This window comes from Salvelinus alpinus, chromosome 2, assembly GCF_045679555.1.
Source record: "Salvelinus alpinus chromosome 2, SLU_Salpinus.1, whole genome shotgun sequence".
Classification (NCBI taxonomy): Eukaryota; Metazoa; Chordata; class Actinopteri; order Salmoniformes; family Salmonidae; genus Salvelinus; species Salvelinus alpinus.
In genome coordinates this window covers 54311826-54339391 of record NC_092087.1, presented here as the reverse complement: position 1 = coordinate 54339391, position 27566 = coordinate 54311826, and the positions used below count along the sequence as shown (strand labels likewise).

Sequence of the window (27566 nt, the reverse complement as noted above, 5' to 3'; positions counted from 1 at the left end):
ATCGTAGAAGCGGAACTACATTCCTGTCCTGTTGTCTCGTGAGCTGTAGGCTAAAACCCAAACCCACCCCAAGCCCCTGGACCAGAGTTGGGCACCCCACCTCAAGATGTGTGTATGCGATGGAGCCAGCATTTACTATTCCACTGCAGCTCTCTGTCCCCCCCATCTCTCTCTGTACGCCCACATTACATAGTTCAAAGTTGAACAAACAAAAACAGAAAACAATGTTAAATTATTTTTATTGAATAATTAAAGTCAATACATTTCATTTACTACAAATAATGAACTTGTAAATAATTGTTTTGATATGCCTATATCGAACCTAAACCTGTTCTGATGTGACTATATTTATTTGATATAGAATTAGTAAATAACATTGTTTAATTTCTTTAAATTCATTTAATTTCAGGTTCTTCATTTTTGCCACTTCACTTGATCCATTACATTTGGCAATATGTTGAATTATAACTTCAAATGTATCAATATACTGTAGCCACATCCATCACATCTTGCAGTTAGGTACACTGCCATTTTGAAATTGGATAGAAGGATCGAACTCTTGCAGACGCTTGGATCAACCCTTCTCCTTGGCCAGAGCGTCCAGTGTGAACGAACAGACAATCTGACAACGCTCTGAATTTATGAACGCCCAGAGCGCCCTCTGAGTGCTCTCTGGAACTCGAGAGTGAATTTATGAACGCACCCATAGAAATAGAATGAATAGAACGGGTTTGGAAGCTCTAACCCTGGCAATTTGACTTGTAAACTCATGGCCCTGGGTACCCCCGTAACGGCTGCCTGGTATAGTGAAGCAATCATTTCCATGGTAATTTGGAATGTACTATCAACTGATGCTGGATTGCCATGGTAATAGAATGTTCATTCAAATGATGCTAACTGGTGTGGCTCATGCAATGGAATGTGTTTTTTGTCATGTCAGTTGAGTTGATTTAACAAATCACAGCATAGATTGAAGGGTATACTTCATGCATTTAGGGCGCCCACTGGACGCTCTGGCTGAGGAGTATGGTTGATCTGAGAGCGTTCTGACCTCACAATGGCAGTCCAGATAACTGGCTAGCGATAGCTAGATAGCTACTTCCAGACAAAGATGAGAGAACCTCACTGTGACCATTTTACTCGCTCAAGAAGAGCTGGTAAGGCTGTTTTCATGTTATCCAGAGCGTTGGTGACTGTAACTGTGATGCTGGCAACAATATAACTACGTTTATTTGCCGACATTTACTGGCACCGGCCGTATTCAATGGGTGTTGAGCGTTTATAAATTCATCAGTTATTCTGCACTCTGGCACACTCAGATGACATGTTCTGAAATCAGATTAGATAGCCAGAGTGAATTTACGAACGCACCCCTAGGGATGGGTACACTCGAAATGGCGGCCAGTCCACTCATTATGTCACCATTGACTTGAATGGGGACGCTGGTTCTATTAATTATATTTCTGTGTTTATCTCTGCTGCCCCATCATTCCCCACCCCTTGTCTTTAAATGAAGTGCCCTGTTGAAAATGCATTATATCTTCACAAAATTATAACAATCTATGCTAGGCTTTTTTTCATCGACTTTGATAGGCCTACATCTCATAGAATACACACACACACACACACACACACACACCAAAACAGGTAATGAGTGCTCCCACATCCCATGTTTAATATCCAAAGCTCCACCCCAAAATGTATCTCCCTCCCCGAGTCTAAATCAAGTAGCCTATGAGAGCGAGAAGCAGAGTGTAACTGGGTCCTATTCAATTCACAATGAATTAATGGTCTCTGCTGGAATATGCATTACCAAACATATTACGCAGGCGAATGATGAGTTCCACACCTCGCAACATATTTAACAGTATTTAGCGATTCGATGAAAGAAAATACGCACAAAAGAAATGGGCACTGGACGGCAATTTGCAACAATTTCAGTCAACTCAACCCCGCGAAATCCAGGTTATTGCGCCCTGTTCGTTGTACTTACATTGGTTTTTATCCAGCAGTGCGCAACGTTTAACTTGGAAACGGAAAACCGCGTCGTCTACACTGGACCTAAGGACAGTTTTTTCGGTTATTCGGTGGATGTTTTCTACAATAATTTGTCTAGGTGAGTGCTTATTAATTTTACCCGTCGGTTAGCTTTGCTTTCTTTATATTGTTCTAGGCAACTGTTTGGCACAATAATACACAATTTCATTCACTTAAAAAGTTATGATTTTAATGATTCCATTTAGGCTATTTTGATATTGTTGTTATTCACAGTCTAATATCACAGTTTAGGACTAAACTACATTACCATGTTATGTAGCTGCTCAACAAGCCTACACATACGATTTGAATAACGGTTTGTAGGCTACATGGAGGCAAAGGGAACACGTTTTTCACAAGCCCACCGCCACAGCTCCTGCCCTTTCTTCCCTACAATACCACACCACTTTTGTGGGGAATAATTCCCAATTTCCCCTCATGGTGTGATATTATCTAAAGTTTTAGATCAGGGGTATTCAATCAGGGGTCCACTAAAATATATATATAAAAGGGGGAAATATATATGTTTTATATCAAAGTTTGTATGAATACAGCTAGCAACAAACAGTATAAACGGATTGTGAATTACATACCTACAGTATAAAAGAGGAGAATATCTTCTTTCAAATGATGTCAACTTTATTACACAAATTACACTCACTGGAGTATCTGACATAGGCTTTGTAAAAGCATCCGCAAACAGGCTACCAGTCAAGTGCCGCTGGCTGCAGGGAAGCTTTCTTGACTCGGACACCAACATATAGCTAACACATAACACATTTTTGGCAACACATAGCTAACCTTTTTTTTAACCAGCTTAATGCCTAACACACCTACAGTGTTTTTGCGCAAAACGGTACGCAGCCTCATCTGGACATGGGTGGAACAAAAGTTCAACATTTACCTTCTGTCAAGCCTTCTACTTATATAATTTGATGCATATGTTCGATTTATCCACACAGAAAGTTACAGGGCAAACGCAACGTTCCATTGAAAATGAATGTACTTGGTTGTTTTTATGAACTAGGGTTCCAGTGTGCATTTCTTGTAGTGGACAAATGTTTCGAGCTGTTACAAAGTCATTCATAATACTAATTTTAAAGGGGGGACATAGATACATTCAATATAATTCATGAGGTGAATCAAAACCTATGTTTAAACCCTTTCTCATGCCTTGGGGAAAAAATCTTTTACATAAAACACTACCTTTCTTTCCTTACATTTATGATAATGTTGTTTGTTGTTATATCATATACTAAGTATTTAAGAATTTAATCACACATTGACCTTGATCTGGTGAAATTCCTGGATATTGCTGTCGGACTCTTTTTTGTGTGTGGCGATCTCGGGAAGTGTACTGTAACCTCATAACAGTTCGTATCTCCCTATGTTAAAGTGTGAAACCCGTTTTCATGGGCACACATCCAAAATAGTGTATGTGATTGCAAAATCCAGTACTTCAAACAGAAAGAGTAACTTTAATATGATTAATGAAACAAAAAATCGATACTGTCATTAACAGGATTATTCAATAATTACGCATAATAGTTGATTGATGTCTAGCTGTTTAGTTACATGGAGACATTATCCGCAACAGCTGATTACAGTCAAGTGATGAAGACCTTGTGTGATACTGCACACGATTTAACAACAGCCAAAGTGTGGGAATTCATGTTGACCTCGAGGATTAACAGAACATTTTGGTGTATATGTTGTTAAGGTGGTCAAAATACAGTAGTTGGTCTACTTTATAGATAACATTCAATTAATGTTCCTGAGGTAAGATTACGGTCTGTGTACCTTTTGTTTTCCAAGTTAAAACGGAGCAATCGGGAACGTGAAAACTTCCTCATTATTCGTTTTGAATAAAGTAAAACCCCAAAAACTACTCAATATTTCGATGTTCAAATGTAGGTGGGGTTAAATGTGGAACCCCTGGTCAAGTACACTTCAAGTATCCAACACTTCTTCTCCTTTCAAAGTAGTTCACTCTTCAAACTTCATTCTATGAATCTATAATCTATTAACTCATTGATTAATAGTTGCTCATACTGTGCCACAGTATCAAGATAAGGTAAGATTTCTCCATTTCTGCAATATATTTAGTGTGTATTAGACTTATTAAATGAACTGCTGTTACTGTAAATGGTTAGCTGACTGATATTAGGGTTGGGCAGTATCATATCATCATACCGTCCTTCTCTACCCCGGGATTTACAGTATTACCGGTTTAGTACACAAGGTGGCACCAAAAAAGCTCATTTGGCATCTATAATCCAGAATGCTTACAAATTAGTAAAAGTAATAGCGAGTTTCCATGGAGGCTGCTAGCTAAATATGCTAACAAGACAGGCAAGGCAGACAGGCAATCCAGCTCATAAAGATATATCAGACCTGCGTCTGTGTGGTGTCTGGAGTCGCTAGGGCAACGGGCCTGCCTGCTCTGCTTGGAGAAGAGGGGGGAAGAGCTAACGAGCAGAGAATGGAGAAAATGTATTCCTAATTTATTTAACTTATTCATTTAGCCACTTACTTATTACATAGCAAGTTATACTTAGGGGTATAACTAGAATTCAGCGTTTTTCACTCAGGAAAAAAATAGAAAACACTTAAGAAATATCTTGCTGCGTTTTGTAAACGCAGATCTAAAATTATTCTTATTGTAATTTCTGCTCGGCATCAGACTAATTTCGTGCTTCAGTTGCACTTCTAAACTCCGATGAGAATTCACAAACGGGCATTCTATCAGCAGACAGCAGACATCTGACTGATGCGTAGCTACTTTTCTCTGTTACTTTTCTGTAGCCATCCTATTTTTCTCCTGTAAAATGCATGATTTCCTTTAAGCAAAACATTTGGAAATGTAGGTGGTAACACTTTTTCTATGATAGGCCTCAACATTAGAAATACGAAGGCCATCCATCGTTTTTGCAAAAAAATGACTTGCTTTTTCATTGTAAACTCATCTACTTGTGTGGCTGCCAGCAAAAATAGTGTTGCACTGATGAAAATTAAGCTAATGTATTTTCTGTGAAGAAAAACTGTAGTTGCACATCCCTGATCACTCTATTGAAGCAAAAAAAACACTGCAGACTTTCAATATATCAGCTGGACACAGCTGGACCGTTTTCTCCCATTGTGCTATTTACAAACAAACACATGACTGGCTCAACTGTTCTGGGTAACTACATACGTTTCATCATGTAAAATAATGTGACAGGTGAAATAAGAACGCGATCTGCTTTATCTCCTAACGCATTGCATAATTTGACAGCAGGTATTTACTTTAAAAAATAGCTACAAATATTCAAATGTAAAGGTAAACTTCAAAGATATAGTACCAACGGTATTGACTGTATTGAAAAATACCCCCGTATACGGTATATAATATATACCGCCCAAGCCTAACTGAAATATCCTACATTTCTATCTAACCATTGGTCATCTTATTAAATGATGCTATTCAGCCAAAACAACAGTATCTATTGCTAGACTAGAGATATGCCCTAGCTGAAGTTAGCAGTTGCACATCTAACTGTTTGGATTGAAACAAGGGTGTGTGGTTTCAATGGTTTACTGATTATAATGACTTCATTATTGGTTATTATTGTCAATGATTTTGTTGACAGAACCCAGATGTATTATATTATTGTATTCAATTCTTATATCAACTATAAAAAAAAAAAAATAGAAATCCTGTTGTTTATCTTTTATATTCTTCTGAAATGTTTAACAGGGCTATACATGATTGACAAGTTGACTAAAGCACAAACAGACCTGGCTACTAGGCATGACAAAGAAAGATGCAGGGTCCATGTTTCATGTGACAATTTGAATGACGTGTAGATGTCTTGTTTTGCTAGGAGTTATGGTCTCAGTGTGTCTATCTATACTCTTATTCCTGTAACTACACATGTGAAACTGAAAGAAAATCATATTTAAATGTATATCAAACCATTTAGAAATGTTGACCCTGATGTCACACATTGCGATGACGCTGTAGGTGTGATCGAGGCGTAACAGCTGCTTTTAGCGAAAATGTGTTTGGAGTTTCCTTTCTAGCTAATAGGCTATGTTATGATGTAGAGAGGTCAAAATAATGTCAAAGTATCGACCAAAACGATTCATTTTAAAATCTTGTTTACTTTTCCTCACCATTATCATTCACCTGATGATACTTTTTTTCTTCTGCTAATGGTGGTTTCTGGGTCACCAGTTTGCCTGGGAAGGGGTCCCTAGGCAAGAAGATGTTGAAGGACCTTGTTTTTGCTTGTAATATCCTTTCATTCACAGGCCAAAATCCCACAAATTTACCATGCCTGCTTATTTTTGCCTGTTTTTTTGGTATATCTGAAAGGGGTAACGGGTAAAACACATGGCAAATTAAAATCCACCAAAGACCTAATCATGATTCCTGCATTTTCACAGACCCTGTAATCAAAATACAGGTATCGGGTAAATTCAATAACACTTCCATTGTTTAACACCTGCTTAATTTAAAATGCAAACAGCCCCCATGGTTTAAAAATATATATATATATATATTTGCCAGTTACCCACTGATATGTATAAAAGGGGTATACTTGCAATAAAGTGGTATTTTATTTTTTATTTTACCTTTATTTAACTAGGCAAGGCAGATAAGAACAAATTCTTATTTACAATGACGGCCTACACCGGCCAAACCCGGACGACTCTGGGCCAATTTTGCACTGCCCTATGGGACTCCCAATCAAGGCCAGTTGTGATACAGCCTGGAATCGAACTAGGGCCTGTAGTGACGCCTCTAGCACTGAGATGCAGTGCCTTAGATGCAGTGCCGCTGCACCACTCGGTAAATAAGGGGCTGTTTGAATCAGGGTCATATAAACATTGCCATACATTACAGGTAATATATCACATTTTCTGTCTGAAATTGGAAAAACTGAGCTAAGAAGGCTATTTGCCAGATGTTCACTTTCTTCAGCAAAGCTTCTGATCAGTAACTAGGCTTGTACCAGATTGAGCATTTGTCATTATTGAGCTATTATTTTGTGATATATTACACACATACATATTCAGCATTTTGTGGGAGTTGGATCATATCTATTAAGGGGAAATTCAAATCCTTGGGTGAATAGGGATGTCATTGACTTTGACAAATACAAGAAGGACCCCCTCCCTGCTGTTTTACTAATTGGTGAGTGAGATTAAATAAGATTCAAACATGTAGCTAGGCCTACTTAGCCGATGCCCACAGCAGGTAACACCACTTTTCACCTTTCACTAAAAGAAAAATCTTAGCATTCACAGCTGAAATGAAGTAACACAACTAGGCCTGTTCTACCAACTGAAATGGGTTTTTGTCTTAGCCCATCAAATTAGGTACTCAGGAGTTGCATTGTTTTTGTCCAACTAATGTTATAGGAATGTAGTGGTACCACAACCTTCACGGATCAAATCAACAACTGAACTTGTGTAATGTGCTCGCACTTCATACAGTACATCACATGTACACAAATGACGCAGTGCATTGTAGGCCTGTTATTGTCATAATCACTTTGACAAGTGCGCATCGCTGCTGTGCCACCGCTACCCCATCCCGATCCTTTCAAGAAAAATGCATTAAACTTGAAGTTCACTTGTTTATAATCAATTCTCTCATATTTACGGATTCATTGATATAAAATGATATAGCCTACAGTGGAAGGAAAAATGTCATGAAACTTTAACACCATTCCCCTAAAAACTAAAATATTTCCAAGCCTATGCTGATAAAAAAAATATTCGAATGAATAGGCTTTTCAGCAATTGTGGCTTGTCCTACATTTTAGGACGGACACACACACACAGCCTATTTAGAACAACTATTGTCATCAACAGCGTCATGGCGGCTGAAGATAAAAGGGCATGGGCTGTAAGGCATCTATTATAGTGTACTTCACCTCCTTTTTCTTTGAAATTACCATTAGGAGACCATCAGCAGAGAGGAACTCCAACGGTTTTGACTGAACTGAAGTATCATCTTGCACTATCACTCAGGAAGTAAGCACAGCCCTTGTACATGTACTGTAGGTTAATCTCATGGTAGATGACGTACCCTAGACCTAGGTTTTGAACAGCTACAGTGTCACACTATGGTTGGACTAATCCAGAGAAAAGGGCATCAAGTTAGTCATGTAGGCCTAGTTTACAATGGGTCCACTAGAGATTTAGCTGTGACATTATCATTAGGCCTATCATGTAAGTCAGGGGTTAGGTCACTTGTTGCAAATGCTCATTTCACTAATTGTCAAGGACAACCCATTTAGTCAAATCTGAGGGTCACCATATGGGCTGAGCCAATATTGTCATAGGGGCTGAGCTGAGTGATGTTTAAACAAATAGAGGCCTATATCAACTCCGGCTGTCACAGCGCCCCTTCTACCATCCTCTGAGGCAGAACTGGTTTTATGGCATTGACTTAAATGTACACGTTGTCTGACACCAGCAGGAAGGAAATTGCTTAAGTCTCCCTCTGTTTGCTTAGTTAAGCATTTGGGGGGGGGGCAGAATGTGTGTTGTGGAGCCATTATGAAAATGTTGATTCAGTCGCCTTGTAGGAGTTGGCTCTTTTTCTCCCCCGTGGTGCATTTTTTAATCTGGTTGTAACGGAGACGCTGAGAGTTGAGAAGCAGGTACAGGTGAAACGTTTAATAAAACATGGAACGAGACAACAGTAGCATCTACACAAACACAGGAACAATACTGACTGTGGAAAGAACCTAAGGGAGTGCCAGATATAGGGGAGGTAATGGAGTCCAGGTGTGTCTCATGATGACGTGCAGGTGCGTGTAATGACTGATGCCAGGCGTGCGTAATGATGAATCCCGGTCGGGGGGCGAAGGTGGAAATCAAGGATGATGTTGGGATCCAGAATGTCCTCCACCGGAACCCAACGCCGCTCCTCTGGGTTCATACCCCTCCCAGTCCACCAGGTACTGGAGCTGAACCCCACGACGTCGGGAGTCCAGTAGAGATCTGACGGCATAGGCTGGACCCCATCGATGTCCGGGGGGGGCGGATGGGTGTTGTGGGGGACAGCATCAGCTAGGGGACCAGGAACCACCGGCCTGAGAAGGGAGACATGAAAAGGTGAGACACAGTAGTCACTGTGAAGCTGTAACCTATATGTCACCTTGTTGGGGGGGGGGGGGTCGCACTGCGGTGGTGGTCTGCCTGTCCCTTTTGACGGTAGACGGCGCACTGGGACTCAAGTGAGCGTCGCTCCACACTTCTGCACGCCTGAACCACTCAGCAACCGCATAGGTCTGGCCCGGGGTCCACGGAGCCAGGGCTGGCTGACAACCCAGAACAGCCTCGTCTCTGTCAGTATGTACTCCAGGTTCCGATGGTCAGTGAAGATGACGAATGGTTCCTTGGCTCCCTCCAGCCAGTCTCTCCAATCCACTAATGCAAACTTCACCGCCAGGAGCTCTCGATCACTGACGTCGTAATTCCTCTCTGTGGGGGACAGTTAGAGTAATATGCACACGGATACAATTTCTGTCGATTACCCTGTCGTTGAGACAGTACTGCCCCCACGCCCACCTCTGAAGCATCCACCTCCACCAAAAATTATATCATTGGATCTGGGTGATTGAGCAATGGGGCGATGGCCTCGTTGGCTGCTGGGCTCCACACCAACCTACGGGGGCCACCCTTGAGGAGAGAGGTGAGGCAACGGAGCTGAAATTCCTGATGAAACGGCATTAGGAGTTGGCAAACCCCAAAAACCGTTGTAACCCCTTTATGGTGGTTGGGACTGGCCATGACCTGACCGCATCTACCTTCTTGTCGTCCTTCCTTACTCCCTGCAGGCTGATTTGGTAGCCTAAAATTGGCACTTCTCAGTCTTGACGAACAGGTGGTTAGCCAGGAGGTGTTCCAGGACTGCTCGAACGTGAGTGATGTGATCCTCCAGGGTAGCCTAGTAGACCCCCTCCTCGATGCGGATGAGATTGTATGCACTTTGTAGATCCAGTTTGGTAAAGAACTGGGCACCGCGGAACTGTTCAATGGCTGATGGCACCAACGTGAGAGGGTAATGGTACTTCATGGCGATTTCATTGAGTCCTCTGTTATCAATACATGGACGTAACCCTCCATTCTTTTTGGCTACGAAGAAGAAACCAGTCGACGCAGGAGATGTGGACGTGCGGATGAAACCTTGTTGGAGCGCCTCTTGGATCTAATGCTCCATGGACAGGGTCTCAGCCACCGACAGAGGGTAGATGCGTCTGCGCAGAGGCACAGACCCTGCAAGCAGGTCGATGGCACAGTTCACGGGTCTTGGAGAATACCTCCCGCAGGTCCTGGTATACCTCCGGGATGTTGGGCTGAAGGGCAACCACAGGACTCTCAATCGACGTGGAACCACAGCGGATGGGGGAAGCAGGTCCTCCGGCATTCGGGTGACCAGTCTGATTCTCATCCTCGACCATGAGATGGTGGGGTTATGGCGTTGAAGCCAAGGGAGGCCGATCTTGTGAACTGGTGCACTGGTGATGAAGGGGATGTTCTCCTGATGAATGGACTCCATGGTGAGGGTGAGTGGTTGGGTGATGTGGGATGGTTCCGGATCCTAGTGGCCGATTATCGAGGGCTTGAACCGGGAAAGGAGCGGAGAGCGGGTATGATGATGTTAAGAGGGTCTGGTCAATAAAGTTCCCCACGGCACCAGAATCCACTAATGCTGTAGACACAATACATGAGGGACAGTCAACTAGTGTGATGGACACCAAAAAGAGAAAGTGATAAAGATGGAATACTTACTCCTTCCCCGGGAGGTGGAAAATCGCATGACCGTCCCTCTGCTCTTGTGGATCCTGGATTAGGAAATGCCTGACACCGTTGGAGCCCTCCTTGACCACAATACAGACAGAGCCCCGGCTGTCTCCGTCGCTCCGCTGGGAGGCGTGTGTTCAGGCTCTGATCCGGAGTGTTCACTGAGGGAGGGAGAGAAGCGATGAGAGTACCGGTGCTTCCGAAGTAGGTTATCCAGACGGATAGCCATTGCAATGAGTGCGTCCAAGGAGATGTTGTTGTCATGACAGGCCAGTTCCGTCTGGACTTCCTTGTGCAGACCGCTTCTGAATAGCGTAGAAAGCGCCGGTTCGTTCCATCACCTGGATGCTGCTACTGTCCGGAAGGTGAGCGCATACTCGGCAGCCGTCTGGTCCCCTGGCGTAATTGGAGTAGGCACTCACACCCCACCCCCCCTCTGCCCTCCGAGGGATGATTGAAGATGCATTTGAACAGAGCCATGAACCCCTCATATGAATCTAGCTCCTCCTCTCTCCCATTCCAACACCCGCCCAGACAGCAGAGAAATAACCGTGGCAACCTTGGACCGCTTGGTGGTGGGGGCTTCCATCTGGTGCGTAAAGTAGAGGGAGCACTGAAGTAGGAAGCCACAGCATTTACATGGGGTGCCGTCATATTTATCCGGGAGGGACAAACGGGTATCGCTGACCTGAGCGGGTTGCTGAATGGGCTGTTGTGTTGGCTCGACTGGTTGTAGAGTATCCTCCGCTAGTTGACGACAATGCCTCCCGGGTATGTTCGAGACGTTGCACACTGCGAATAACCTCTTCCATAACCGTCCCCAGTTGTGCCAGCTGGTCATGATGTTGACATAGAAGGTATCCCTGCTTGTCGACCGTCTGGGAGATATTCTGTTTTCCTGCTGCTTCCATTGTAACGGAGATGCTGAGAATCGAGAAGCAGGTGAAATGTTTAGCAAAACAACAAAACATGGACCGAGACAACATAACAGTAGTGTCTACACATGAACAAAGGAACAATACTGACTGGGGAAAGAACCTAAGGGAGTGACAGATATAGGGGAGGTAATAAGTGAGGTAATAGAGTCCAGGTGTGCCTCATGATGACGTGCAGGTGCGCGTAATGATTGATGCCAGGTATGCGTAATGATGGATCCCAGGACCGGTGGTTAGTATACCGGCAACGTCGAACATAGGAGGGGATGAGCGGGAGTAGACGTGACACTTTTCAGGACTGGACAATGTTAGTCTTTATGCTGAAATAAACAAAATAATTGAATAGCTAACTATTGTTGCTGTTTTGATTTCCCAAATGTTATCATATGCCATGTTGCAATTGCGTCTGTCTTGTTTGGGGTCATATAAGTCAAGTTGGGATAGGTGGAGCAGTTGCGGTCGTAGAGAGACAAATAGAGTGACACACTCGCCAGAAAATGTCCTGCTCAATTTCATGCATGCCACATATTAGATTGTTTTGCCATACAGGCGATATCCAGAGTTTGCTGTTTTTCAGCATGCCACTGTTGTTTGTGTCTCGGCGACATCCACAGTGTAAGTCAATAAGCCTAGTTAAGATAGAAGACCATTGTTTTGGTAAAGAGGGTGTCTGGCAGTAATATGTAACGAGCAGTAGCTGTAGAATGGTTTTGGTGAAAAAGCAATGTTAATGCAGTTTCCCTTAGATTTAATTTTTTTAGGCAGGGCAACAACTGCAGTAACACCCTGAGATGACATCAGTTGAAGGGGAGGGGGGTTAACCATTCCTATGTACCAGACCTAGGTTCAAATAGTAGTTGTTTTCTTTCAAATGCTTTAGATGCACTTGATTTATCCAGTGGTGGAAAAAAGTACCCAATTGTCATACTTGAGAAAAATAAAGATACCTTAATAGAAAATTACTCAAGTAAAAGTGAAAGTCACCCAATAAAATACTGCTTGAGTAAAAGTCTAAAAGTATTTGGTTTTAAATATACTCAAGTATCAAAAGTAAATGTAATTGCTAAAATATACTTATGTATTGAAAGTTACATTTTAAGTATAAATCATTTAAAATTCCCTATATTAAGAAAACCAGATGGCCACATTTTCTAGTTTTTTTTATATTTACGGTAGCCAGGAGCACACTCCTACACTCAGTCATGATTTATAAACAATGCATATGGGTTTAGTTAGTCCACCAGATCAGAGGCAAAAGGGATGACCAGGGATGTTCTCTTGATAAGTGCATGAATTTGACCATTTTCCTGTCCTGCTAGCCATTGAAAATTTACTTTTGGGGTAAAAAGTACATAATTTTATGTAAAACTAAAAGTTTTACAAAAATCTAAATAGTAAAGTAAAGTACAGATACCAAAAAAAATGACTTAGTAGTATTTTTACTTAAGTACTGGATTTGGCTTGCCTGGCACCATGGAACCAATGGAATAGACTCAAAGGTGCAAGCCCTACCCATATAGCACTCCAGGCAAGCTCAATCAAAGTACTCAAAGTAACTCAAAGTACTTGAAAGAAAATAAATATTATTTGAATCGAGGTGGATAACATAACTGTGTTGCTATATGTTTGGCCAGTAGATTCAAGTTGACTCATTCATGTGTCATTACTCTGATATTGTTACTCTAGCTATGGTATGGTTTCCCTGTGCTGTATGTTTTCATATTCTTTTTAGTTGTATATCATTGACTTAAAGGGCACTTAGCAACTCAACACTTTGAGAAATCACAGGGGAGCTCGAGAGTATATCTGAAAGAGAACGGTTCCCAAAAACTCAGTCGTCAAAAGAGTGAGCGACTGCATAGTGAATGGTTTATAGGAAAGTTAATCCTGCCGTGTAAATATTCCTCTTATGCTCGCCAGACATTTGGGGGCCCCTTGACTCGGAGGCTGTCTGATCTCTGTTAATGTCATCATTCATTGACATCTAAAGCTTTGCAATTCCCCTGTGCTCGGCTGTTTGTGTGGCTGCCTTGAAAGGGTAGACGGATTGTCTCTCTCGCTCTATCTTTCTCTCTTTCTGTCTCTGTCCCCCCCGACACACTGTTTTGGTTCAGACCGTTAGCTCAGTTAATTCTCAGTCCCACTTTTTCCCATTTAACATTTTACATTCTCATTCTTAGGAAACTACAAGGATCCACAATGCCTAATATTCACTGTATGTCTACGATTACCATCTTGCAAAGTCAAAAAAACCTGCTAACTCCCAAAAAGACATGCTTTCCACTGGACACAGACGCCAGTTCAACGACTAATTTTGATTTACATTCGGTTAAGTTGTCAACTAATCTGAAATGTGAAATCAACAAAAAATGTGACCATGTCATTGGATTTAGGTTAAAAGTTGAGACGAAATACCCTTACAATGATTACTTTTTGCATATCCAACCAGTTTTCCGTGTTGATTCAACGTCATCACATAGATTTTTGGGGGGGTTGAAATGACGTGGAAACACAGTTGATGTAAACAGTTTTTGCCCAGTGAATTCTGTCTATGTACACTTGATAGTCCTGTCAGGCAGAATCAAATCTTGAATCAGTAGCTTATTTCTCAGGCATGGGTAGATGGATCCAGAGATCCTAGAAATTATCCTTTCATACCCTCGGAAACCAAACACTTTTTAACCACAAACACAAAACCCTCTACCCCAGCCCCTCTTTAGCCCAATACCTCAATGAAATATGTGTCGTGTTTAGCTTCTTCGGTGGAATACTATCTGAACAACTAAATGTTGCACATGTAGTCTTTTTGATTGTGGAAAAATGTTTGAGCCCACTGGAAGTAGACTGGACTAGAATGGGTTTCCTGTTACTTCAGTCTCACCACATGTTCAAAAATGGCCTTTTCACTTTATTCAGATGACAACCTCTCACTTTAGGTTATTTGAAAATTATAGAAATGTCTGCAATACCCATTACAACAACTAATTGCAGCATTACCGCAAAAATGGAAGAGACAAGTGGAAGGGGGAAAAGTAAGGAACTTGTCTGTCGGCCCTGCATTAAAGACCAACATTGGTTAAAGAAAATTGTAATACATAGAAAAGTAGACCAGTGTCCTCTACGACAGTGGTTCCCAAACTTTTTATAGTCCCGTACCCCTTCAAACAATCAACCTCCAGCTGCGTACCCCCTCTAGCACCAGGGTCAGCGCACTCTTAAATGTTGTTCTTTGCCATCATTGTAAGCCTGCCACACACACACATGATACATTTATTCAAAATAAGAATGAGTGTGAGTTTTTGTCACAACCCAGCTCGTGGTAAGTGACAAAGAGCTCTTATAGGACCAGGGCACAAATAATAATATAATAATAATCAATAATTTTGCTCTTTATTTATCCATCTTACATGTGAAACCTTATTTGTTAATCGAAAATTGTGAATAACTCACCACAGGTTAATGAGAAGGGTGTGCTTGAAAGGATGCACATAACTCTGCAATGTTGGGTTGTATTGCTTCTACACCTGCATTGCTTGCTGTTTGGGGTTTTAGGCTGGGTTTCTGTACAGCATTTGGAGATATCAATGGATGTAAGAAGGGCTTTATAAATACATTTGAAGTTTGATTTGAAATAAATTAGATTTTTGATTATAAATACATTTGATATTGGAGAGTCTCAAGTCTTAAATAATTTTCGGCACACTGTCTGTGCCTGTATTTAGTTTTCATGCTAGTGAGGGCTGAGAATCCACTCTCACATGATACTCTGAGCGCAGCCCAATCCAGAAATCTGGCAGTGGCTTCTGATTATATTACATTTTCACAGAACCGCTTGTTGCAATTTCGATGAGGCTCTCTTGTTCAGATATCGGTAAGTGGACTGGAGGCAGGGCATGAAACAGATAACGAATCCAGTTGTTTGTGTCATCTGTTTTGGGAAAGTACCTGCATAATTGCGCACCCAACTCACTCAGGTGCTTTGCTACATCACATTTGACATTTTCCGTAAGCTTGAGTTCATTTGCACACAAAAAAATCATACAATGATGGAAAGACCTGTGTGTTGTCCTTGTTAATGCAGACAGAGAAGAGCTCCAACTTCTTAATCATAGCCTGAATTTTGTCCCGCACATTGAATATAGTTGCGGAGAGTCCCTGTAATCCTAGATTCAGATCATTCAGGCGAGAAAAAACATCACCCAGATAGGCCAGTTGTGTGAGAAACGCATCATCATGCAAGTGGTCAGTGTGAAAATGATGGTCAGTAAAGAAAACTTTAAGCTTGTCTTTCAATAAAAAAAAACATGTAAATACTTTGCCCCTTGATAACCAGCACACTTCTGTATGTTGTAAAAGCGTTACATGGTCGCTGCCCATATCATTGCATAGTGCAGAAAATACACGAGAGTTCAGGGGCCTTGCTTTAAGAAAGTTAACCATTTTCACTCTAGTGTCCAAAACGTCTTTCAAGCTGTCAGGCATTCCCTTGGCAGCAAGAGCCTCTCGGTGGATGCTGCAGTGTACCCAAGTGGCGTCGGGAGCAACTGTTTGCACGCGCATTACCACTCTACTATGTCTCCCTGTCATGGCTTTTTCGCCATCAGGGGCAGAGCACAGCTACGTTTGGCTACATACGGACCGTTAGTGGAATTCCTGAGAGTAATGGTTAATGTGATTGGATGTTAATTATTCGACTAGGCTACCTGTATTTGACGTGTTGTTATTTCGCTGAACACTAGATGGTTTAATTAAATTTTGGGCTGTGAAACAAGGCTACTCAGGTGAGAAAAAAACCTCACCCAAATGTATAGCCCCATTGGAAAATATAAATGGACTGTCTGAAAATGGACATAGACATATCTTATATACTTGAGCCAATCAGTTGTGTTGTGACAAGGTAGGGATGGTAGACAGAAGATATCCCTATTTGGTAAAAGACAAAGTCCATATTATGGCAAGAACAGCTCAAATAAGCAAAGAGAAACGACACTCCATCATTTCAAGAACTTTGAAAGTTTCTTCAAGTGCAGTCGCAAAAACCATCAAGCGCTATGAAGAAACTAGCTCTCATGAGGACACATCCACAGGAAAGGAAGACCCAGAGTTACCTCTGCTGAAAAGGATAAGTTCATTAGAGTTTCCAGCCTCAGAAAACAGCAATTAACTGTACCTCAGATTGCAGCCCAAATAAATGCTTCACATAGTTCAAGTAACAGACACATCTCAACATCAACTGTTCAGAGGAGACAGAATTAGGCCTTCATGGTCCAATTGCTGCAAAGAAACCACTACTAAAGGACCACAATAAGAAAATAATACTTGCTTGGGCAAAATATCAGGAGCAATGGACATTAGACCGGTGTAAATCTGTCCTTCGGTCTAATGAGTCTAAATTTGAGGTTCCAACCGCCTTGTCTTTATGAGATGCCGAGTAGGTGAACGGATGATCTCCGCATGTGTGGTTCCCACCGTGAAGCATGGAGGTGAAGGTGTGACGGTGCTTTGCTGGTGAAACTGTCAGTGATTTATTTAAAATTCAAGGCACACTTGACCAGCATGGCTACCACTGCATTCTGCAGCGATACACCATCCCATCTGGTTTGCGCTTGGTGGGACTATCATTTGTTTTTCAACAGGACAATGACACAAAACACACCTCCAGACTGTGTAAGGGCTATTTGACCAAGAAGGAGAGTGATGGAGTGCTGCATCAGATGACCTGGCCTCCACAATCACCCTACCTCAACCAAGTTGAGATGGTTTGGGATGAGTTGGACCCCAGATAGAAGGGAAAGCAGCCAACAAGTGCTCCGTATATGTGGGAACTCCTTCAAGACTGTTGGAAAAGCATTCCTCATGAAGCTGGTTGAGAGAATGACAAGAGTATGCAAAGTTATCAAGGCAAAGGGTGGCAACTTTGAAGAATAAAACATATCAATTATATTTTGATTAGTTGAATACTTTTTTCGGTTACTACATGATTCCATATGTGTTATTTCATAGGTCATGTCTTCACTTTTATTATACAATGTAGAAAATAGTAAAACATAAAGAAAACCCCTTGATTGAGTACATGTGTCCAAACTTTTGACTGGTACTGTATACATTTACACAAAAATATATGGGGGATTGGAAATGATGCAGACAATTACATTGATGGAATCTACAATCTATCTGCAATATTAAAGCTGATCTACCCACCCCCCAAATGTTTTTTCCTGTTTCTCCCACCTTCGCTCCCATGCTACTCTCTTCTACCCCCTCACCCTTTTCCTCCCTCTATCAGTCCAGTAGAGTGGAGATAAGAGCTAGCCTTTGCTATGATCTGCCCTTTATCCTTGATCTTTTCCCCAGATTCAGTACTGTCATCATCTGCTCTTTCTTTTTTGCTCAGAGGAACAACCTCCCAAATGATAACCATAGTTACTCAGGTCTATTTCCTGAAACGGATCTAATGGGGAACGTTAAGACAGATTGGTGATGATGATGATAATGATAGGGCACCTCTAAAATGAGAGTTGGGGGACCTCTAAAATGAGGGTGATGCTCACACTGCATAGAGAGGATCCTTGTATTCACAAATGGTCTCAGAGTAGAAGTGCTGATCTAAGATCAGTTTTGCCTTTCAGATCATAATGCAAAATATAGGCGAGAACCAGATCCTAGATCAGCAATACCTCTTCAAAACGCTTTGTGAAAGGCTAAAAAATCTGTATTTTGGGTGGGATTGGATCTCTGACCTATCTGAAAGTATTCAGACCCTTTCACTTTTTCCACATTTTGTTACGTTAACACCTTATTCTAAAATTGATTAAATCGTTTTTTTCCCCCTCATCAATATACACACAATACCACATAATGACAAAGCAAAAACAGTTTTTTAGAAATGTTTGTACATAAAAAAATAAAAAAATATGTAAATATCAAATTTACATAAGTATTCAGACCCTTTACTCAGTACTTTTTTGAAGCACCTTTGGCAGTGACTACAGCATTGAGTCTTCTTGGGTATTACGCTAGAAGCTTGGCACACCGGTATTTGTGGAGTTTCTCCCAATCTTCTCTGCAGATTCTCTCAAGCTCCGTCAGCTTGGATGGGGAGCGTCGCTGCACAGCTATTTTCAGGTCTCTCCAGAGATGTTCGATCAGGTTCATGTCCGGGCTCTGGCTGGGCCACTCAAGGACATTCAGAGACTTGTCCCGAAGCCACTCCTGTGTTGTCTTGGCTGTGTGCTTAGGGTCGTTGTCCTGTTGGAATGTGAACCTTCGCCCCAGTCTGAGGTTCTGAGCACTCTGGAGCAGGTTTTCATCAAGGATATCTGTATACTCTACTCCGTTTATCTTTCCCTCAATCCTGACTAGTCTCCCAGTCCCTGCCATTGAAAAACATCCCCACAGCATGATGCTGCCACCACCATGCTTCACTGTAAGGATGGTATTGGCCAGGTGATGAGCGGTGCCTGGTTTCCTCCAGACGTGACTCTTGGCATTCAGGCCAAAGAGTTCAATCTTGGTTTCATCAGGACTAGAGAATCTCTTTTGTCATGGTCTGAGAGTCGTTTAGGTGCCTTTTGGCAAACTCCCAAGTGGGCTGTCATGTGCCTTTTACTGAGGAGTGGCTTCCGTTTGGCCACTCTACCATAAAGGCCAGATTGGTGGAGGGCTGCAGAGATGGTTGTCCTTCTGGAAAGTTCTCCCATCTCCACAGAGGAACTCTGGAGCTCTGTCAGAGTGACCATCATGTTCTTGGTCACATCCCTGACCAAGGCCCTTCTCCCCTGATTGCTCAGTTTGGCCAGGTGGCCAGCTCTAGGAAGTTCCAAACTTCTTCCATTTAAGAATAATGAAGGCCACTGGGTTCTTGTGACCTTCAATGCTTCAGAAATCTTTTGGTACCCTTCCCGACATGCACTGTCAACTGTGGGACCTTATACAGACAGGTGTGTGCCTTTCCCAAATCATGTCCAATCAAATGAATTACCCTAGGTGGAATCCAAGTTGTGGAAACAACTCAAGGATGATCAATGGAAACAGGATGCACCTGAGCTCAATTTCGAGTCTCATAGCAAAGGTCTGAATACTTAATGTAAATAAGGTATTTCTGTTTTTTTGTTTTAATACATTTGTAAACACTTCAAAAAAACTGTTTTCGCTTTGTCATTTGGGGTATAGTGTGTAGATTGATGACACACAAAAAAAGTCATTTGATCAATTTTAGAATAAGGCTGTAACGTAACAAAATGTGAAAAAAAGTGAAGGGGTCTGAATACCTTCTGAATGCCCGGATCCATGAAGGGAGAGTAGCCCAATCATTAAAAAATAATTTATTGTGGCGGCAGGTAGCCTAGCGGTTAAGGGTGTTTGGCCAGTAACCGAAAGCTCGTTGGTTTGAAACCCCGAGCCGATTAGCTGAACAATCTGCCGATGTGCCCGTGAGCAAGGAACTTAACCTGAATTGCTCCTGTAAGTTGCCCTGGATAATAGTGTCTGCTATATGACTCAAATGTTTATGCTTCCTGTACTCCCACTTGTTATTTTTGGATGCTGTATTTTTGGCCAACTGTGCACTAATGTTGTGTTTTTGTGTTCTATTTGAACTTTATAGTGTCAGCATTCTGATTGGTGCTCCCAAAGCTAACACCAGCCAACCGAATGTCAACGAAGGTGGATCTGTGTACTTATGTCCCTGGAGCCAGGGCCAATCGAATTGCAGTGTCGTCCACTTTGACAATGAAGGTAAGGTACCTGGCTGAATAACCTGGTGATATTAGTAGTGAATGAGTAGCACTACCGTAGAGCTAACGTGTGAACTATCCACTGTGTGATTCTCTCAGCTATTCCATCTCAGATCAAAGCCTTTAAGTAAATTAATTTGTTGATTATTTAACCTGTTTGAGGGGATGAGGAGAATTACTGTATAACTCCTTCATAAGAAAACAAGTAACATTACCATTCATTATAAAACGGGTTGTTTGGATCCTGGATGCTGATTGGACGAGCAGCGTTCTGACACATCTATGCCTGCTAACAGTTCCATCTGAAAATGATCACTGCACCTCCATACGAATATCATGTTCATGTTGCTGTCCGAATCGTCTCTTGTATTTATTTCAACTCGCACATAATTTCCCCTTGCTTCCAGCCTAGCATTTAGTTTGGTACAGCGGGGGTTAATATAAGCCTCACTGTCTGCAAGTCCGACTTCGGAAACAATGTTTCACTTTTGAAATGTCGGATCTCTGTAAGTTAGTACCGTACATACGGTGCCCAGAAGAGACAAAACAACCTTTTCTACGATAGTCGAAATCACGCATCAACGACATTATCATGGATATATCCAAGTAAATACCAATAGAAAAAAAGCTCAAACAAACAAAAATCCAGCTTGTGTACTGTCATTCCAGGTTCAATGTTTGACGTGACCGAGTTAGCTGAAGTTGGCTAGCTAGCTAGCAAGTGACAAGAACGTTATCCAGCCTGCATAGCAACCATTTTGGTTAGTACGGACGACCAGTCCTTTCACGTCTGTAGCGATATGGCCAAAAGAACTAACAACCAGATTTTTGTCCGGACTATATTTTTGTGGAAGAATGAAATTGTATCAATTGACTTATCAAAATAAAGTTCTAATTAAAATATGTAATTCATTGTTATTGTAATATGTTGGTAACAGTTTTATAAAACGGATAAGGTACGCGAGGCTCTGCTATCTGTGTTGGGCAGAACACCTGTTCTGTGACTGTATTCATGATACAGCACTGCCTCTTGTGCCGTGTTGTTTAACCAGTGGTTACAACATTTAAAAATATATATTTCACCTTTATTTAACTAGGCAAGTCAGTTAAGAACAAATTCTTATTTTCAATGACGGCCTATGAACAGTGGGTTAACTGCCTTGTTCAGGGGCAGAATGACAGACTTTTTTACCTTGTCAGCTCAGGGATTCGATCTTAGAACCTTTCGGTTACTAATCCAAATCTCTAAGCAATAGGCTACCTGCCGCCCCAGCATTCTATTTCCTTGTACAAACGTCTAATACAAACGTCTAATGAATTTCCCGATTAACAATGTTAACGTCAGGTGTCACAAAGGTTTCATACGTACATTTTACAAAGAATGTATACCGCAACGCTTTCATAGCATACCTCCAGTTAAAGTTGGATTGTATATACATAAAAATGTGTCTTCAGCCATTAAAGAATAAGGCTTCTATTTGTGAGCTCACTGGCAATGATGACCCTGACGTTATAGTGGCAAACCTCTGTCAAGGCTTAGAGATTCTTCACCAACGATGCTCTGTTTTTATTTAAACCATTCTTTGAAGTTTCTCCTCCTGTGCTTAGTAGTGAGTGAGCCCTGTCTCATCTTCCCCCTTTCTAAAGCCCCTAGGTTGAGGTAAAGTTTAGTTAAAGCTCTGCATCCACTACATCCAGTGTCTCCACAGGACTTTGGTTGATTTCCTGCCTGGCTGGATTGAAGCCCAGTATTGTAACTTTAATTAGGTCAAAGCAATGGGCCAGAAACACGGTTACAACTGCTCTTAGAGTTTTGCTTTGGTACTGCAGTTTACTGACGCCCAGCCCAGGAAGACAATTTCCATACACGGCCACATTGAGAAATCAGATTAGAAAATTCCTTTGTGCACAAAACATCCATTGAATTATTCAAATAATTGTTGCTGAGGCTAATTTTTTCCCCATCGCTCACAGCCCGAAGATATTAAAATGTTATATTCATCCAATGTCTGTCGTGTTTTTGGATGACGTGATCACGCCGCTGCTGCTCGTGCTGCGCCCTGTGTGCAATGAGTGCATGTGATGTTGGTTCGTATAAACTGGATGCAACCCTCATGCAAACATGAGTAGATATCTTTGAGAACAACGGGCGGACATCTTGGACTCGGTCTCCAGTTGTTATTATACATCATTGGGCCAAAGTCATTATGGGGACAAGGACCCCTGGGCTGCCTGCCCTAGCTCTGCCTGCCAGTGAAGCAGTCACAGCCACATCAGATATAAGCAGGAAGTGATAAGGTCCACAGTTTGAGGATCAGAGAGCGTGCGTTATTGCATACTCTCACACACATACTGTACATTACATAGACACATACAGACACTGGATACACATATTCAGACACACAAACATGCATAAACAAAAACTGGATGCACGCATTCTCGTGTACCTAAACTGTTTATAAGTACACAAATATAGGCACATGCACTGCTTACGAACACAAACTATGTACACAAACATGTACACATCCACAGGCTTACATATGCAGTCATGCCCACACACACCCCCTAATATGTACACTCCCCAAATTGAAGGCACAGCTGATGTGATATGTGAATTCAGGAAATTAGCTGACAGCCGTTTTACACAGACAGATAGGTACAGTAGACACACACACACACACTGCCCCAGGCACTTCTTTTCCCGGTTTTGTGCAGTGCAGCTTTTCTCATGCTGGTCTCTGGGTTCAAAAGGCATAGTGTGTACAGACTCCAGCAGCCAGCCAGACAGAGAGACATAGGGCATTGCAGTGGTTAGGGAAGGTTAATGTCACCTGTCAAGTCCATGAGTCAGACAAATTAATCAAACAACACACCCAAGTCTACTGCATTAAAGGAATGGTTCATCCACATTTCTAAATTTGTTCAGATTTTTCTTACCTTGTAAGTAGTCTATTGGCCAGGATTGTGTCACACCCTGATCTGTTTCACGTGTCTTGTGCTTCTCTCCATCCCCCACCAGGTGTCTCCTATTTGTTCCCATTATCCCATGTGTATTTATACCGGTGGTTTCTGTTTGTCTGTTGCCAGCTTGTCTTGTCAAGCCTAACCAGCGTAGTTTTCCGTACTCCTGATTGCCTAGTCCCTGTTTCTAGTCCTCCCGGTTCCGACCTTTTCTGGCTGCCCTGAGCCCACCTGCCATACCATTCTGCCTGCCCTGACCTCGAGCCTGCCTGTCGTCCTGTACCCATCTGACTCTGACCTGGTTTATGAACTTCTGCCTGTCCACGACCTGCCTCTTGCCTGCCACTTGTCTATTAATAAATGTCAGACTCTAACCATCTGCCTCCTGTGTCTGCATTTGGGTCTTGTCCTGTGTCGTTATAGATTGACTGTCTGCCGTTGACGACACATGCTTTTTTAATGAATTTGGGTGAACTATCCCTTTAAGGAACATTTAAGGGTGTTCATAGCAAGGCTTGTCCTCATTCGTGTTCATTCTCTCTCTGTAAGTTTGACCTAATGTTACCACCCAGAAATGTTGGGTGTACTCTCTCAAAGCCAGCTGCTCAATGTTTTTGTCTGTCACAGGAGACTGTTTTACCCCCCACGCCTTCACAAAACCGGGACCAGACTACGAAGGACAAATGTTTCGATTTCAGTAAAAACGCCTTCCAAGTCCTGCTGAACAGTTTTATGTTTGCCAATAGCATGGTGGATGGATTAAGAGTTGAGGCTCGGAGACGGAGGTTATAAAAACATCAACGCTAAAAACCCAAGGACACACATGGAACCATCTGACATGTAACAGGAACATCAAACAGGGATGACATGGGGGATCATGTTGAGACATAGTTACAATAGCCATCACTATGGTCGTTTGGAAGTTTTGCTCTCAAATAAGGAGTCACGCGATGATATGGTGTGTGGTCCTTCCCCTATGACTCGAGAAACCATGCAGTTTATTAGGATACAGAAGAAATAAGTTATGAACTTCGCAGGGTGATGAACAGTGATGAGCTTGATGCTGCTTTCCAAGAAATATTGAGGGTCCTTTTCTGGTGACACGATGATCGATGCTTGACTGCCATTTGACAAATAAAACGATTCTCGCTCTTATCCATAATAATCTCATCATGTAACACAAACTGTACACCCGCACTGTATCTGCGAGCTATTGGTAAAAGCACAGGTGCCAAGACCAAAATAGGCACATTTGCTATTTAACGCAACTGTTTTTGTGACAAAACTCTCAGTAAAGTTGGAAATGCAATGGAAACAATTTAAACTTTATATTTTTATTTGGTACATTTTGTGTGCACTACGTCATCATGCACTGATTTCTGTCTGCAGCTAGTCCATTTGGTGGAAGCATACCATTAGTGGGAAAATGCACATATTTTAAACTGCAATATTTTCTCTACGCCCTATGGTGAAATGTGTAGAATTGTGGGAAATTAACTCTAAAATTTACATTTCCCTCCGCTGTCAAGAAGGGAAATGTACATTTTATGGATATTGCCCCCCCCCCCAACAAAATTTCACTTAGGGCCCCCAAAAGGCTAGGGCCAGCTATGACTGCATGTGTGGGTATGGATATGAGTATGCAGACCCGCAAGCCACTGTGGCCCCTCATGATGAGTTCCATTTTTTTGTTGCCCCCAACCCATCAATTTCACCCATCCCTGCTTAGGCTATTAAATTCATAGAAGTATTGTATTATAAATGTGAAGGTGCGTTTTCTTTGGCATCTTCCAGGAGATCGCCGTTTCCAAGTCAACGACATCGACGTCCAGGTGGAGTTCAAGTCCCATCAGTGGTTTGGGGCGACAGTGCGTTCCCATGGCAACACTGTCCTGGTAAAATACTATGTTCTGTGGGATAGAGAGAATTAGGTCATAATCTAGCTGTCCAGTTAGAATTGATCATCAGAAAGCCAATACGGACTTGATTGATTTGATGATTGTATGTGTATTTTGATATTGTTTATTATTTGACTACTGTCACAAGTCGACCATAGCCCCAGTCACGAAAAGCTTTTCACAGTATGTCAGTGATGCCTATGAACATCTGACAGCATTGTCTTCCATCAGATAGCACAACAGTGGTTTTAGAATGACGCCATCTGACAGAAGACAACGCATCTGACAGTTGATAGTTGAGTTTCTTGTGTGTTGTTTTGAATTTGAACCCTGTCTAACCCCTATACCCTTCTCTTGAATGTGTCTAAGGCTTGTGCCCCGAGGTATTACTGGAGAACGGAACACGACGCCCCCTTCTCTGACGCCACAGGAACTTGCTACCTCTCCGTGGACAACCTCAAGACATTTGTGGAGTACGCCCCCTGTCGCACAGGTACAGTACTGCAAAATACTGTACCTGAAGTCAATTGAATGAAGTAGGGCCACGACTTTGAGTTGTGTGAGGGCTGAAGCCTGACTCCAACTTGAACTTTCTTGTAAATTGACCACTGATGTCAATGGGAGATTTGTGTGTGCACATGTTATGATATAGCTCTGGCTAGCCCATTTGGGTAGTAGCCTTTCAGTGTGACTCGTCAATGTTTTCTGCCTCTCTTCCGTTTACCTCAGAGAGACATGGTCCTGCCGGACAGGGCTACTGTCAGGGCGGGTTCAGTGCTGACTTCACCAAGGTATGTTCAAGAGGAAAAGGAACAATTCATTAACAATTCAAAATAGATTATCTTGGGAGCTTTCTATATGGGGGCTTATGTCTTGGGGGCTGTTCCAGAAATCAGGATTAATGAGTTAGCCAGCTAACTGTCCCAGAAATTCTGATATAACTTAATCCTTTTGAGAAATATATACTTGAAATTAGCATGGAGTAATTGACTCGACAGCCAACAACCTATATTCAAGTTTAGCTTTCTAAATGAATCAGTAAATCATGAGATATATTTGACTGCTTGTCAAAGTTAGCTGGCTAACTGAAGGATCCTGCTTTCTGGAACACCCCACTGTATGAATTCTGTATGTTTAGCGACATAAGACTTAAAATGTAGTTATATCTGAAAGCCCCTTATACATATTCTTGATAAAAAAATTGCTTGATACGTAAGGTTCTCATCAGTGTTTTTTTTCTGTTTGTTTCAGGATGGGAAGATTGTTCTCGGAGGACCAGGAAGCTTTTACTGGCAAGGTAAGTGCACTATTGGATTTATGATAGGATCCTATTGGGACCATATGTGGATTTATATGAATTGGTTCAACTACAGGACGTAGAGATAGCATACAGTTTAGCCTAGAAAACCATACATCAACTCATTTTCTCCCCATTTTCTTTAAAGGCCGGGAATTCCGATTCTTTCAAACGTTTCCTTTTTATTAGACAGATACAGTGTAGAGAGACATGAGAGAGATATTATTTATGTCAGCATAACGACAGAGCGGGATTAAAACCTGCGCAGACGTGTCCATATGGTTTCCAAGCGGCGAAGTTACCCCCTAGACCAGTGGTTCTCAAACCTCTCCTCGGGGACCCCCAGCCGTTCCATGTATTTAATCCATTCCAGAGCTAGCACACCTGATTCAACTTGTCAACTAATCATCAAGCCCTTGACTAGGTAAAGCAGGAGCGCTAGTTCAGGGCTACAACAAAATTGTGAAATGTCTGGGGGTCACCAAGGAGAGGTTTGAGAAGCACTGCCCTAGACCATCCTCAGAGCCAAACTTCAACAGTCATTTCACTGCAGCTAAAACCCCATAAGACAAAGTTCAAAAGTCACAGCTCGTTTTTACCCCTGACCTCTGACCCTTATCCCCATCCGTCCTTCCCACAGGTCAGCTGATCTTAGCCACCACAAAGGAAATAGTCAAGGCCTACTACCCTTCCTACTTCCTGCTCTCTGTTACCGGACAGATCCAGACCCATCAGGTGCAGGGGAGCTATGACGACAGTTACCTGGGTGAGCATGGTCCACTTCTTCATAGTAGTTAGACAGAAGCTGCGTCTGAAATGACACCCTATTCAGTTCACAGTTGCTTTTGACCAGAGCACTAAGTAGTTGCCTTACCCGATTTCGCAATGCACTACTCCC

General features: G+C 42.2%; 1 protein-coding gene across 1 annotated transcript in view; it reads left to right on the top strand.

Annotated features, from left to right (window-relative positions):
- Nucleotides 1–1742: 1742 nt before the first annotated feature.
- Nucleotides 1743–27566, top strand: part of LOC139564902 (integrin alpha-5-like) — a 49026-nt gene continuing 23202 nt past the window's right edge. The window contains exons 1-7 of the mRNA XM_071384783.1: nt 1743–2116; nt 20383–20513; nt 25268–25368; nt 25741–25864; nt 26101–26162; nt 26623–26668; nt 27309–27434. Coding sequence (XP_071240884.1) covers nt 1908–2116; nt 20383–20513; nt 25268–25368; nt 25741–25864; nt 26101–26162; nt 26623–26668; nt 27309–27434 — 799 coding nt within the window. The 5' untranslated portion in view covers nt 1743–1907. The remainder of the gene's footprint in view (nt 2117–20382; nt 20514–25267; nt 25369–25740; nt 25865–26100; nt 26163–26622; nt 26669–27308; nt 27435–27566) is intronic.